Below are 10,115 nucleotides of genomic sequence, written 5' to 3' on the forward strand. Positions count from 1 at the left end.
CTTCGGGTGAAGCTGGTATGAATTGGCCGTCGTTGCTGATCAGACTGATACCTGATGATGTGAATGAGGCTGTCGTCAAGTCAAAAGATCAAGACACGGCGCGTGAGACGCGATCAAAGGGTCCATGGCGCGCGCATCCAATCAAATCCACAGGCCTCAAAGTGAGGTGCCGTTGAGAACCCCACCGAAAGCTGCCAGGGACGAACGAGTTGAATTAGCGGCGGAGCCAAGCTTTTTTCCAGGCGGGGGGGACCCCTCTGATTGAGAGCCGCTGAGTCCACTACACCACATGCCATCAGCCTTGTAGCGACGCAATCGCGATCACCAGCCTCCTCTTGATTTCCAAGTCAACCACCCAATGACCCAAAGACCGCCAGCGACAAACAGGTGGCCCGGGGCACCATGAATCCGCAATCACGATCGACGTCCTACTCGTCGACCCTAGCACCACGAGCAGTGCGACGCCCGTCCGTCAGCTCGAGACTGTCCTTTGCGGTTTCCAACGCCGAAAGGGGGGAGAACAGTAATGGCCAGGGGATGGCGGTGCAACACCAGATAGAGGAGGAGATAGCAAAGATCAAGCGCTACGAGGTTGGTGGTCCTCTCCTGGTTCACGTTCGCGGACCATTAGCTAACATCTTCTGTGCTTAGGATTTCACAACCATCGGTATGCTCCTCCCAACCCTCATGACCATGGGCGCATTGCCAGCACTGACCAAACTCGGAAAACAGACTGGGTACAAGACGCCGCCCGTGAACAACTACGCAGAAAGTCACGAAGGAAACGAACCGCGGGTCTCTACGACACAGGCCGATTCGACTGGAAGCAGAGGATACTAGAGTCTTACGAGGCAGCACAGGGATGGATCGTCGTAACCATCATCGGCGCCGCTATCGGCCTCAACGCCGCCCTTCTCAACATTATCACCGAATGGCTTTCCGACATCAAGCTTGGGTATTGCAAGACGGGGTTCTACCTGAACGAAAACTTTTGCTGTTGGGGGGAAGACAACGGGTGCGCCGACTGGCATAGGTGGACGGGGTTTGAGCCAGTGAATTATGTTATTTATATCATATTTGCGGTTGGTGTTGACAGGATGCCTTTGTGCTCTGAAGTTATGCTGACTGGGGGACAGATTTGTTTCTCTTTTACGGCAGCGACGCTTGTCAAGTCATACGCCCCCTACGCGGCTGGATCGGGCATCTCAGAGATCAAATGCATCATCGCAGGCTTTGTCATGAAGGGCTTTCTTGGTTTCTGGACCCTCCTCATCAAATCCATCGCCTTACCTCTCGCCATCGGTTCTGGTCTCTCGGTTGGAAAAGAAGGGCCCAGCGTCCACTACGCCGTCTGCACCGGCAACGTCATCTCGAGAATGTTTACCAAGTACAGACGAAACGCCTCCAAAACCAGGGAGATCCTCAGCGCGTGCGCCGCGGCAGGTGTGGCGGTTGCTTTTGGCAGTCCCATCGGAGGTGTGCTCTTCTCTCTTGAAGAGATGTCTAGTTACTTCCCCCTCAAGACAATGTGGCGCAGTTACTTTTGCGCTCTGGTCGCGACGGCTGTCCTCGCGGCCATGAACCCTTTTCGTACTGGACAGCTGGTTATGTTCCAGGTCAAGTACGACAGGACGTGGCACTTTTTCGAGGTGGTGTTTTACATCATCATTGGGATCTTTGGGGGGTTGTATGGTGCTTTTGTCATGAAGTGGAACCTGAGAGTGCAGGCGTTTCGGAAGAAGTACCTGTCCAACTACGCCATCTTGGAGGCGACGCTGCTGGCGGCCGCGACGGCGATTGTCTGCTACCCCAACGCGTTTCTGAGGATTGAGATGACGGAGAGCATGGAGATTTTGTTTTTGGAGTGTGAAGGCGCGGAGGATTACCACGGGTTGTGCGAGCCGGATCATCGGCTGAGGAACGTGGTTTCGTTATTGGTGGCTACGGTGGTGAGGGTTTTCTTTGTGATTATCTCGTATGGGTGCAAGGTGCCGGCTGGGATATTTGTGCCGAGCATGGCGATTGGGGCGTCGTTTGGGAGGACGGTGGGGATTATCGTGCAGGCGTTGCATGAGGCGAATCCGGGGAGCGTGTTCTTTTCGACATGCCAGCCGGATGTGCCGTGCATCACGCCGGGGACGTATGCGTTTTTGGGGGCGGCGGCGGCGCTGAGCGGGATCATGCATATCACTGTTTCGGTGGTGGTTATTATGTTTGAGCTTACGGGGGCGCTGACTTACATCCTTCCGACGATGATTGTCGTCGGGGTGACCAAGGCAGTCAGCGAGTTGTTTGGGAAGGGGGGGATAGCGGATAGGATGATTTGGTTCAGCGGGTTTCCCTATCTTGACAACAAGGAGGACCACAATTTTGGTGTGCCCGTGTCCCACGCTATGATTGCGGATGTGGTGTCGATCCCTTCGACGGGTCTCACGCTCAAGGCGGTGGAGCGACTCCTCTCCAAGGACTCTTACCAAGGTTTCCCAATTGTGGACGACGAAAACAACAAGATCCTGCTAGGTTACATTGGCCGGACGGAGCTCTGCTACGCGGCTGAGCGCGCGAGGAAAGAGAGGACCCTTTCGCCTCTGGCAAAGTGCACCTTTGCTCCTCGGACTAACATCGACCCAATCCCGACAATCTACGCCCCGGCCACCCCTTCTTCGTCTTCCGCTCCATATGGGGAGCAACACGAACCAGACTACAGCACCTCGACCCAGACGACGATTGATTTCTCGCCTTATATCGACCTCACGCCCTTATCGGTCCACCCTAGGTTGCCGCTGGAGACGGTGATGGAGCTGTTTCGAAAGATTGGCCCGAGGGTGGTGCTGATCGAGCATAGGGGGCGCCTGATGGGGTTGGTCACGGTGAAGGATTGTCTGAAGTATCAGTTCAAGGCTGAGGCGGCGGAGCATGGGGAGCGGGAGAGGGAGATGCTGGGGATTGAGGAGGAGGGGCAGGAGAGGGTTTGGGAGGTTATGAGGGGGGTTGCGGGGTGGGTCAGTGACAGGGTGTCGGGGTGGAGTGGGGGGAGGGTTAGGTTGAGGGATAGCTGGGAGGGGAGTAGGAGGCAGGAGGCAGGGGGGATACTGGAGGGGACGGAGATGGAGCTTGATGAGGGGGGTGGGGGGTTGGAGCAGGATGGTGAGGATGATGATGGTGGTGGGGGAACGAGGCGGAGGGGGAGTACAAGGAGGTGATGTGCGGTTATGAATCTAGAGGAGATGTGTGTATGATGTATGTGTAAGGCGTTTTGGGAAACGGGGTGGGTTTTTTGGGTTATTACAACAAATATTGTGTTTGGGTAATGGGAGGTGCGGGAGATGGGATGGGGGTGTATCTAGCGCTTTATTTTGCGCAATGGAAGATAGAAATCTAGTCGCACTGTCAAAGTGCGTTGTTACACAAGGACGGACCCATTTTGTTTGGCGGAAAAGGGGGGCCCGGGGGGGAGCGGATGCGGGACCGGAACGGAACCGCGCCCGGTGGTAGCCGCCACTTGCCCCCCCTAGAGCACGGCATGAGTTTGTGGTCCAATCATTTGGTTCGGGGAAGACGGAGGTTCGACAAGGGGTTTCAACATGGCATAGAGATTTCTACCCTTGCTCCCTGCTGGGGAGCTTGATTGTAGGTAGAGACATCACTGAAACCTCTGACGCCGTTTCGATTTCAGCCATGCTACCGTCTCTTTGCCTATCACTCGCTGTCTCACCGACGAGTGGCAGAGATGTAGATGTTCGTAACCTTATCTTGTGTTCAGCCAGTCGGCCTGTGCTTTGCATTGGCGTCGTGTTGGCTGGATGCAAGACGAACCTTGACGGTGCATGGAAACTCTAGGTGGAAAAGGTCGTACAGCTGACCAAATGTAGTTTTTCAGGGTCTCCTTGCGAGACGTTAACCAACGCCATCTGCCTATCGTAAAGACCTGCATGTTTTCGTGGTGTTCATCTGAACAATGGCCTTGTCAAGACCCGTTCGGACCATGGTGAACACGTCAAGCGATCAACGGGTATTGGACAGAAGGTCCGTGCCACCTTCAAAGACTCCAACGCCGGCCCACCCGATTGATAGAGTGACGACACCAACATTCTTGAAGTTTGGTCCTAACTTGCTTCCACCTCCCATGCCACCCTTGATACCATCGCGAAACCACCAGAAATCCAACACGAACATGGTTTCGGCTGTGGTTTTCGTTTTCTGACGCTGGCTGCTGTATCCGACAATATTTGGGCTCTCCGACTTGGAATAACGTAAAGAAACGGGTCACATGGTCTGGTTAGCCGTGCCACCCCTCCAGATGACCCACCGAGATCGGTGCCAACCGGCAGGATAGCGCCGCTGTGGTTCAACCACCCCCGGGGTGACTGCCTCCCAGTTGGAAGTCCCTTCCACCGCCATTTTGTCCTTTTCAACATCCTCAAACCCCATCCTTTATCCTATCCATCGACCCTCAAGACTCCTCTGAACAACCACAAGACATCAACAACATCCTCATTGATTGTTGACCATCCTTTGGACCATCATCCGCTCTGTGAATCTTATTGCCGGCCATCCCGTTGAACTCCACACCAACGGACAGTATCGGAGCCCTTCCAACCCGTCAACCATCTTGCAACGTGTTCCTCCCAAGTCGCAGTCCGCTTCGCAATCTTCAGTATGGCGGTTGGTATCGTTCAGACTGTTCGCCCTGGCACCCTGGCTGCCTTTGAGTGCAGCCTCAATGTCGACATGAACCGCTTCGACAGGCTGGTCCTGGCACTCAAGGAAGCTCTAGGACCATCATCTGGTCTGACGTCGGACGATGTGGACGTCGAGTTCCTGACCAAGCTGATGAAGGACTACAAGTCCGATGAGAGGGAATGGGCCAAGTTCGCCATGGGCGATGCTAGCAGAGGATACACTAGGAACCTAGTGGACGAAGGCAACGGCAAGAGCAACTTGGTATGTCTCCCCGCCCAGTGTTGTCCCCTGACGGGAGGGTTTGTTTACTTGCCCCTGAGCAATTGACTGATTGGACGAAAACAGCTTGTTCTCGTGTGGTCTCCTGGAAAGGGGAGCCCCATCCATGACCACGGCAACGCGCATTGCCTGATGAAAATTCTCCGCGGCGACTTGACAGAAACGAGATATGCCTTTCCCAAGGCGGGTGAGGAGGAGGAGAAGCCAATGAAGGTGATATCGGAGAAGGTGTACAAGGAGAACCAGGTAGCATACATGGCCGATGAGCTCGGTGTACACAGGGTTTGGAACAGAGGCAGCGACTTCGCTGTCTCACTTCACTTGTACACGCCACCAAATGTTGCGAAGGGGGGTTGCCATATCTTCAGTGAAGAGACAGGGAAGAAAAGCCACATCAAGAACTGCGGGTACTACTCGGCGTATGGAAAGAAGTTGTGAGAAAGGGGAGGCTGTTGTTGTCATGGGAATAATAAGGGAAGCCGGCGTTTGGTTGTCAGCACTTGCTGCTCGGAGTTGGAGGGATTTGCTTTTGGATAATGATCATGACCACACCAAGTAGCGTAGTGATAATGCAGACTGATTTGACAATGAGAGATGTACTTCCCTATGAACTGAACATTGTTGTTGTTGTCCTTGACTGTTGAAGCGTGCCATTGTGTTGTGGATAATGGTCCCAAGGAGGAAGTGGCTCTCGGGGTACTGGTTGTCAAATGCTGGGTGAGTGTCGCATCGCAACAAAAGGGGTACCGATGGAATACAGGGGAAAGGGAGACATCTCCAGGCGGTCGCAGGTGCTGTAGAGAAGAGGAAATAGGGAGAAAAGGAGGAGAAAGGGTCGATGTCGTCGACACCTCAAGGCCATGCTCTTCCAACCCATCCATTTTGGGACTAGCGCGGATTGCACCATCGATTGCCAATGAGAAACAGACCCACTCTGGAGCACCCATCACCGTGGGCTGTCACGGGACTCAGCACGTGTTTCCTTCGAGGCATCTGTCATTCACCGTTCAGTCCTGAGCGGCTTCTTTGAAGAATCCATGGCCTCAGCACAGTCTGTTGAATCAGTATGCATATGCCCCTCCCGTGGTGACGATGTCTTCTTCGTCATCTACTCTCGGGATCTTCGGCTTAACTCGGGGGGAACGACTTGCTCAGCGTCGCAGGATCAGTTCTTATAGATCCTTCTAATGCGATGCTATGCACTTCGAAATGAACCAGCAAGTCTTCCAGCATGCACGGTTCTCGAGTCCGATTGTTCACCAGCGCAAGCTTCTCCTCGTGAGCCGGAGGGAATTAAGCCGGTCCAGGGCTCCCGTCTTTCTTACCTTCCTATCTGACCGGGTTGTGTAACCCATCACCAAGTACCGATCTGTGCCGTCCGATGTGCCTGACTTCGGATGTTGCTGTCTCGTTTTATCTGACACTTGCGTCACCCACAAACAGTTTCTCCCACGTTTACCAGCTACGCAGGAGTACAGACTACGCCAATCAAGCCGCGTTCAAACAAAGCCTTGTTCCTGGTGGCTGGTTACCTGGCAATAAAACAGGTCCTGGGCCCTGTGGAAGCTAATGTTCCGCGTGTCACTCCAAGTCGAGACACCGCCATGCTTTTGAACGAAACAGTGGATTTCATTCTCACTTGAGCGGTCTGAAGCAAGGCTCTTTCTTGATCCTCTCCAAGAAGTGGTCGCTGGTGGACAACTTGGGGATGGTTGACTGAGGCACAGCACTTTGCGTCAACCAGTCGGACAGCCCCTTAGATTTCCGCAACCCGACGCAGCCTACCTTATTTTCGCACTTGTCTGTTTGCATGACACCTTTGCCGCAGAGACGCAGCGGAGATCGTGAGGAAATCGTCCAAGAGCCCATCGTTCTTCCCGAAGCGCCGCAGCCGGGGCCCCTCTGCTCAGCACAGCACCCGTGGCACCCGGACCGGCAGTGTGTAATCTGACATATGTCCATACTTGAACGGACTTGGGCTTCTACATTGTTCGTTGACAGCCACATTTACACAACTATTTGTTCCTGACCCACATGCTTCCGCCTCGTTCTGGTATGTCACTTCAAACTTGGCGATGAGGATATTGGGCATATCTTGAGACTTCAAGATGGCGGCAGAGGATCCCCATACTCCGGAGAACGAGATCGACAGCCTGACCCCTCTACCGCTGGATCACCGTCGAGGTCTCTGGGGTGTTTCCGTCCTGGCCGGCCTGTCGTTCGTTTCTTCTACGGTTCTCCTCGTGTATCTCACCGTCAAGCTCGTGCGATGGCACCTCAAGCAATGGAGATTGGAACGGCAACAGTCTATAGACGCTCAGGCACCTTCGTCGATCGATCTCACGCTTGGGCTTGCAGAGCGACATTTCTTTCCACCGTGCAGGAGGAACAACAGCCGCGGCAGAGAGAATGCCGAGTCGACACCACGCAAGAAGGCATACCCAAACCAGTTCCTCGTTTTGGTTTATAACCTGCTCCTGGCCGATATCCACCAAGCCAGCGCTTTTTTGCTGAACGCAGTCTGGTTAGGAAGAGATGGTATCATCGTTCACACTCCCGCGTGCTGGGCTCAGGGATGGCTTGTTTCCACCGGCGACCTCTCGTCAAGCTGCTTCATCACCGCCATCGCCGTCCACACCTATCTGGCAGTAGTCCGGAACTACACCCCTCCGCAACGCGCAGTTTACGCCACCGTTATTGGTCTCTGGGTGTTCAACTATCTCGTGGCAGGTCTGGGGGTTATCATCACCAGGAACGGAGCAGACGGCGGGGGGTTGTACGTTAGAGCCGCAGCCTGGGTAATGCCTCCCTGCCTTCCCCCCCTTAATCGTCATACTAACAACCCGCCAGTGCTGGATCAACATCCACTACGAAACCCACCGCCTGGCCCTCCACTACCTCTGGATCTTTGTCTCTCTATTCCTCACCTCGGCGCTTTACATTTCTGTCTTTTTATCTCTGCGTGCAAAATCCCACACCGAAAGTAGACTAACCCGCTCCCAGCCAAAACCCCTGCCATCCAACCAGCAACAAAAAGCGTTTTTGCTTTATCCCCTAATCTACATAATCTGCACCCTGCCCCTCGCTCTCGGGAGGATAGCCACCATGGCTGGGGCTCATGTCCCAATATCGTATTTTTGTACGGCGGGGGCCTTGATTGCGAGTAATGGGTGGTTGGATGTGCTACTTTGGGGGGTGACGAGGCATAGGTTGATTTTTACCGAGGGGGGGATAGATTCGGAGGAGTCGGGGATTGGGAGTTTCGGGGTGCCCGAATTGGGGATGGGGGGGTGGAGGGGGAGCGGGATTATTAGGACGCCGGTGGGGAGGAGGTTTGGTAATCTGGTTTGGGTGCATGCTGCTGCTGGGAAGGGGGAGGAGGGGAGGGGGAGGGGGAAGAGGAGGGGGAGGAATAAGAGTGATAGCCAGGAGACGTTGACTGGGATGATGGGGGGTGGGGATGGGGGGAGGGAGGAGAGGGGGGGGATAAAGATGGATACGGTTACTAGTGTTACTGTTGTTGATGTTGGGGAGAGGGGGAAGGGGTTGTAGAGAGTGAGGGGAGTGAATGAAGATGACTTTGTACGGATGAAAATCGCCTCAAAGGTTGAAGAGCTTTCCAACCTTTATACCCACAACTGCCGAGTAGCCTCTGTGGTTCTTGCCGTGTTTGTGAGTTAGATTAAGTGATCCTCTCTGGCGACTGCGCGGTCAGCTCGCAAGGTTTACAACGTCCTTCCAACTTGGATATCAGCCCGACTACAGTACCTCTCCTTTATCCACGACAGGAAGCAGCCGGCGACAACACCGACGTAGACAGCCAGCCAACACCCCTTTCCAGCCTCCGTCTTCGACATCACCATTGATATCCCACTTCCCATTCTAAAAACCGAACCCCGCCGGGCAGCAACCGTCACCCTCACTCCCAAGACAAGACCAACCTGTCTCGCCATGTCACTTTCACACCTCAACCTCGACTTTCCACCAACTTGATATTACACCAACCACCCCCGTCCTCATCCCTGCATCTCTCTCCACAAATAGCTACAAACCTAACTCCCAACAACACACCACCCGTCCCTCCCAAAGAAACCAAAGTCCATCTCCTTCCCACCACCGAGACCCCTCATCCGCTCTACCGACACCAGAAACTCCTCAGGTAGTTTGGGGGGTCATAGAGGGTTGGGAATCATGTCAAGTATTGTGAGGGAAAACCAGGATGTCGGTGGGGGTCGTTAACGTTGCGTCACATGTCACCTGGAGGTGCAGTTGCGGTTGGAGTTGATTGTTTCAAACTGGGGAACGTCGATATGGTACGGGCTGTTCTGATGTAGAAAAGGGTGAGAGGTTTGGTTTTTCAAGTCTGGATAGGCAAGGTTGCCGAGTTTGGTCGAGGCCCATGTTATCTTTGACCATCTCTTGAGGCGTGGGCGGCATCATAATCTGCGTCAAGTCACCTTGGTGTGTCATGATTGTGTTGCTACTGGATTGAATTGAATAGGTGGGTGCTATAGACACCGGGCTAAGATTTTTGTGCCCGGTGCAAGACTGGTGTTTGATATCCAGAGAAGGGCTCTGAGTTGTACAGTGAACTGATCAACGTGGATAAAGTCAACCATTTCCCACATAGATAAACCCACCTGTGTCGTGTCTTGGTTTCAACCTTGCAATAGCCCATCAAGTGACGGGCAACAACACCTCGCAATACCCCTCAGCTTCCTATCCACAATCTCGTTAGAGCATATCCTTCCCAGCTGAAATCAAACCACCCCCCAACTGCATCAAAAATTCCCTGATTTCTCCCTCTCACGATAGTTTTTTTGTTCCCCTCCAACTTCGTGTTTGAATTCCCAGCTGACGTCGTTGCGGCTGTGTAGCCACTAGAACCTTTGCCACCACACCAAGTCGAGGCATATTGTCACTCGCCAAGTCTTCAAGACACAACTGCCCGTGGTTCCGATAGGACCGGCAGACCAGGAGAGCAGAAGCTGGCCCCCCATATGTACCTGTATGCAGGTGCTCAACTGACGATAGTTGCTTCAACTTTGGTTTTGCCGATCTTATCCGCCGCGGGAAGCCCATTGCCCTGAATACCGAAACCTGAAGGTGTGAAGAGACTGCGCCGCGATGCTGCAGCAGTTAGTTTTCGAACC

At 53.9% G+C, this 10,115-nt stretch overlaps 4 protein-coding genes across 4 annotated transcripts; 3 read left to right on the forward strand and 1 right to left on the reverse strand.

The window, feature by feature from the left end:
* Positions 1-402: 402 nt before the first annotated feature.
* On the forward strand, positions 403-3,203 carry GEF1 (glycerol ethanol, ferric requiring protein; the record flags this gene model as incomplete). The annotated part of the gene is made up of 4 exons (XM_062913972.1): positions 403-591; positions 652-667; positions 733-1,082; positions 1,137-3,203. The coding sequence occupies 4 exons, from the start codon at positions 403-405 to the stop codon at positions 3,201-3,203; spliced, it is 2,622 nt and encodes an 873-aa protein (XP_062762970.1).
* A 1,456-nt stretch (positions 3,204-4,659) lies between these two features.
* Positions 4,660-5,573, forward strand: QC763_601190 (uncharacterized protein; the record flags this gene model as incomplete). Its single annotated transcript, XM_062913971.1, has 2 exons — positions 4,660-4,944; positions 5,029-5,573. The coding sequence occupies 2 exons, from the start codon at positions 4,660-4,662 to the stop codon at positions 5,398-5,400; spliced, it is 657 nt and encodes a 218-aa protein (XP_062762971.1). The 3' UTR covers positions 5,401-5,573.
* A 420-nt stretch (positions 5,574-5,993) lies between these two features.
* QC763_601180 (uncharacterized protein) lies at positions 5,994-8,514 on the forward strand (the record flags this gene model as incomplete). The annotated part of the gene is made up of 2 exons (XM_062913970.1): positions 5,994-7,760; positions 7,813-8,514. The coding sequence occupies exons 1-2, from the start codon at positions 7,071-7,073 to the stop codon at positions 8,512-8,514; spliced, it is 1,392 nt and encodes a 463-aa protein (XP_062762972.1). The 5' UTR covers positions 5,994-7,070.
* Positions 8,515-9,768: 1,254 nt separating this feature from the next.
* On the reverse strand, positions 9,769-10,044 carry QC763_601170 (uncharacterized protein; the record flags this gene model as incomplete). Its single annotated transcript, XM_062913969.1, has 1 exon — positions 9,769-10,044. One exon carries the CDS (start codon positions 10,042-10,044, stop codon positions 9,769-9,771), a length of 276 nt encoding a protein of 91 aa, XP_062762973.1.
* Positions 10,045-10,115: the final 71 nt, after the last annotated feature.

This window comes from Podospora pseudopauciseta, chromosome 6 (assembly GCF_035222475.1).
Source record: "Podospora pseudopauciseta strain CBS 411.78 chromosome 6, whole genome shotgun sequence".
In the NCBI taxonomy this organism is placed as follows: domain Eukaryota; kingdom Fungi; phylum Ascomycota; class Sordariomycetes; order Sordariales; family Podosporaceae; genus Podospora; species Podospora pseudopauciseta.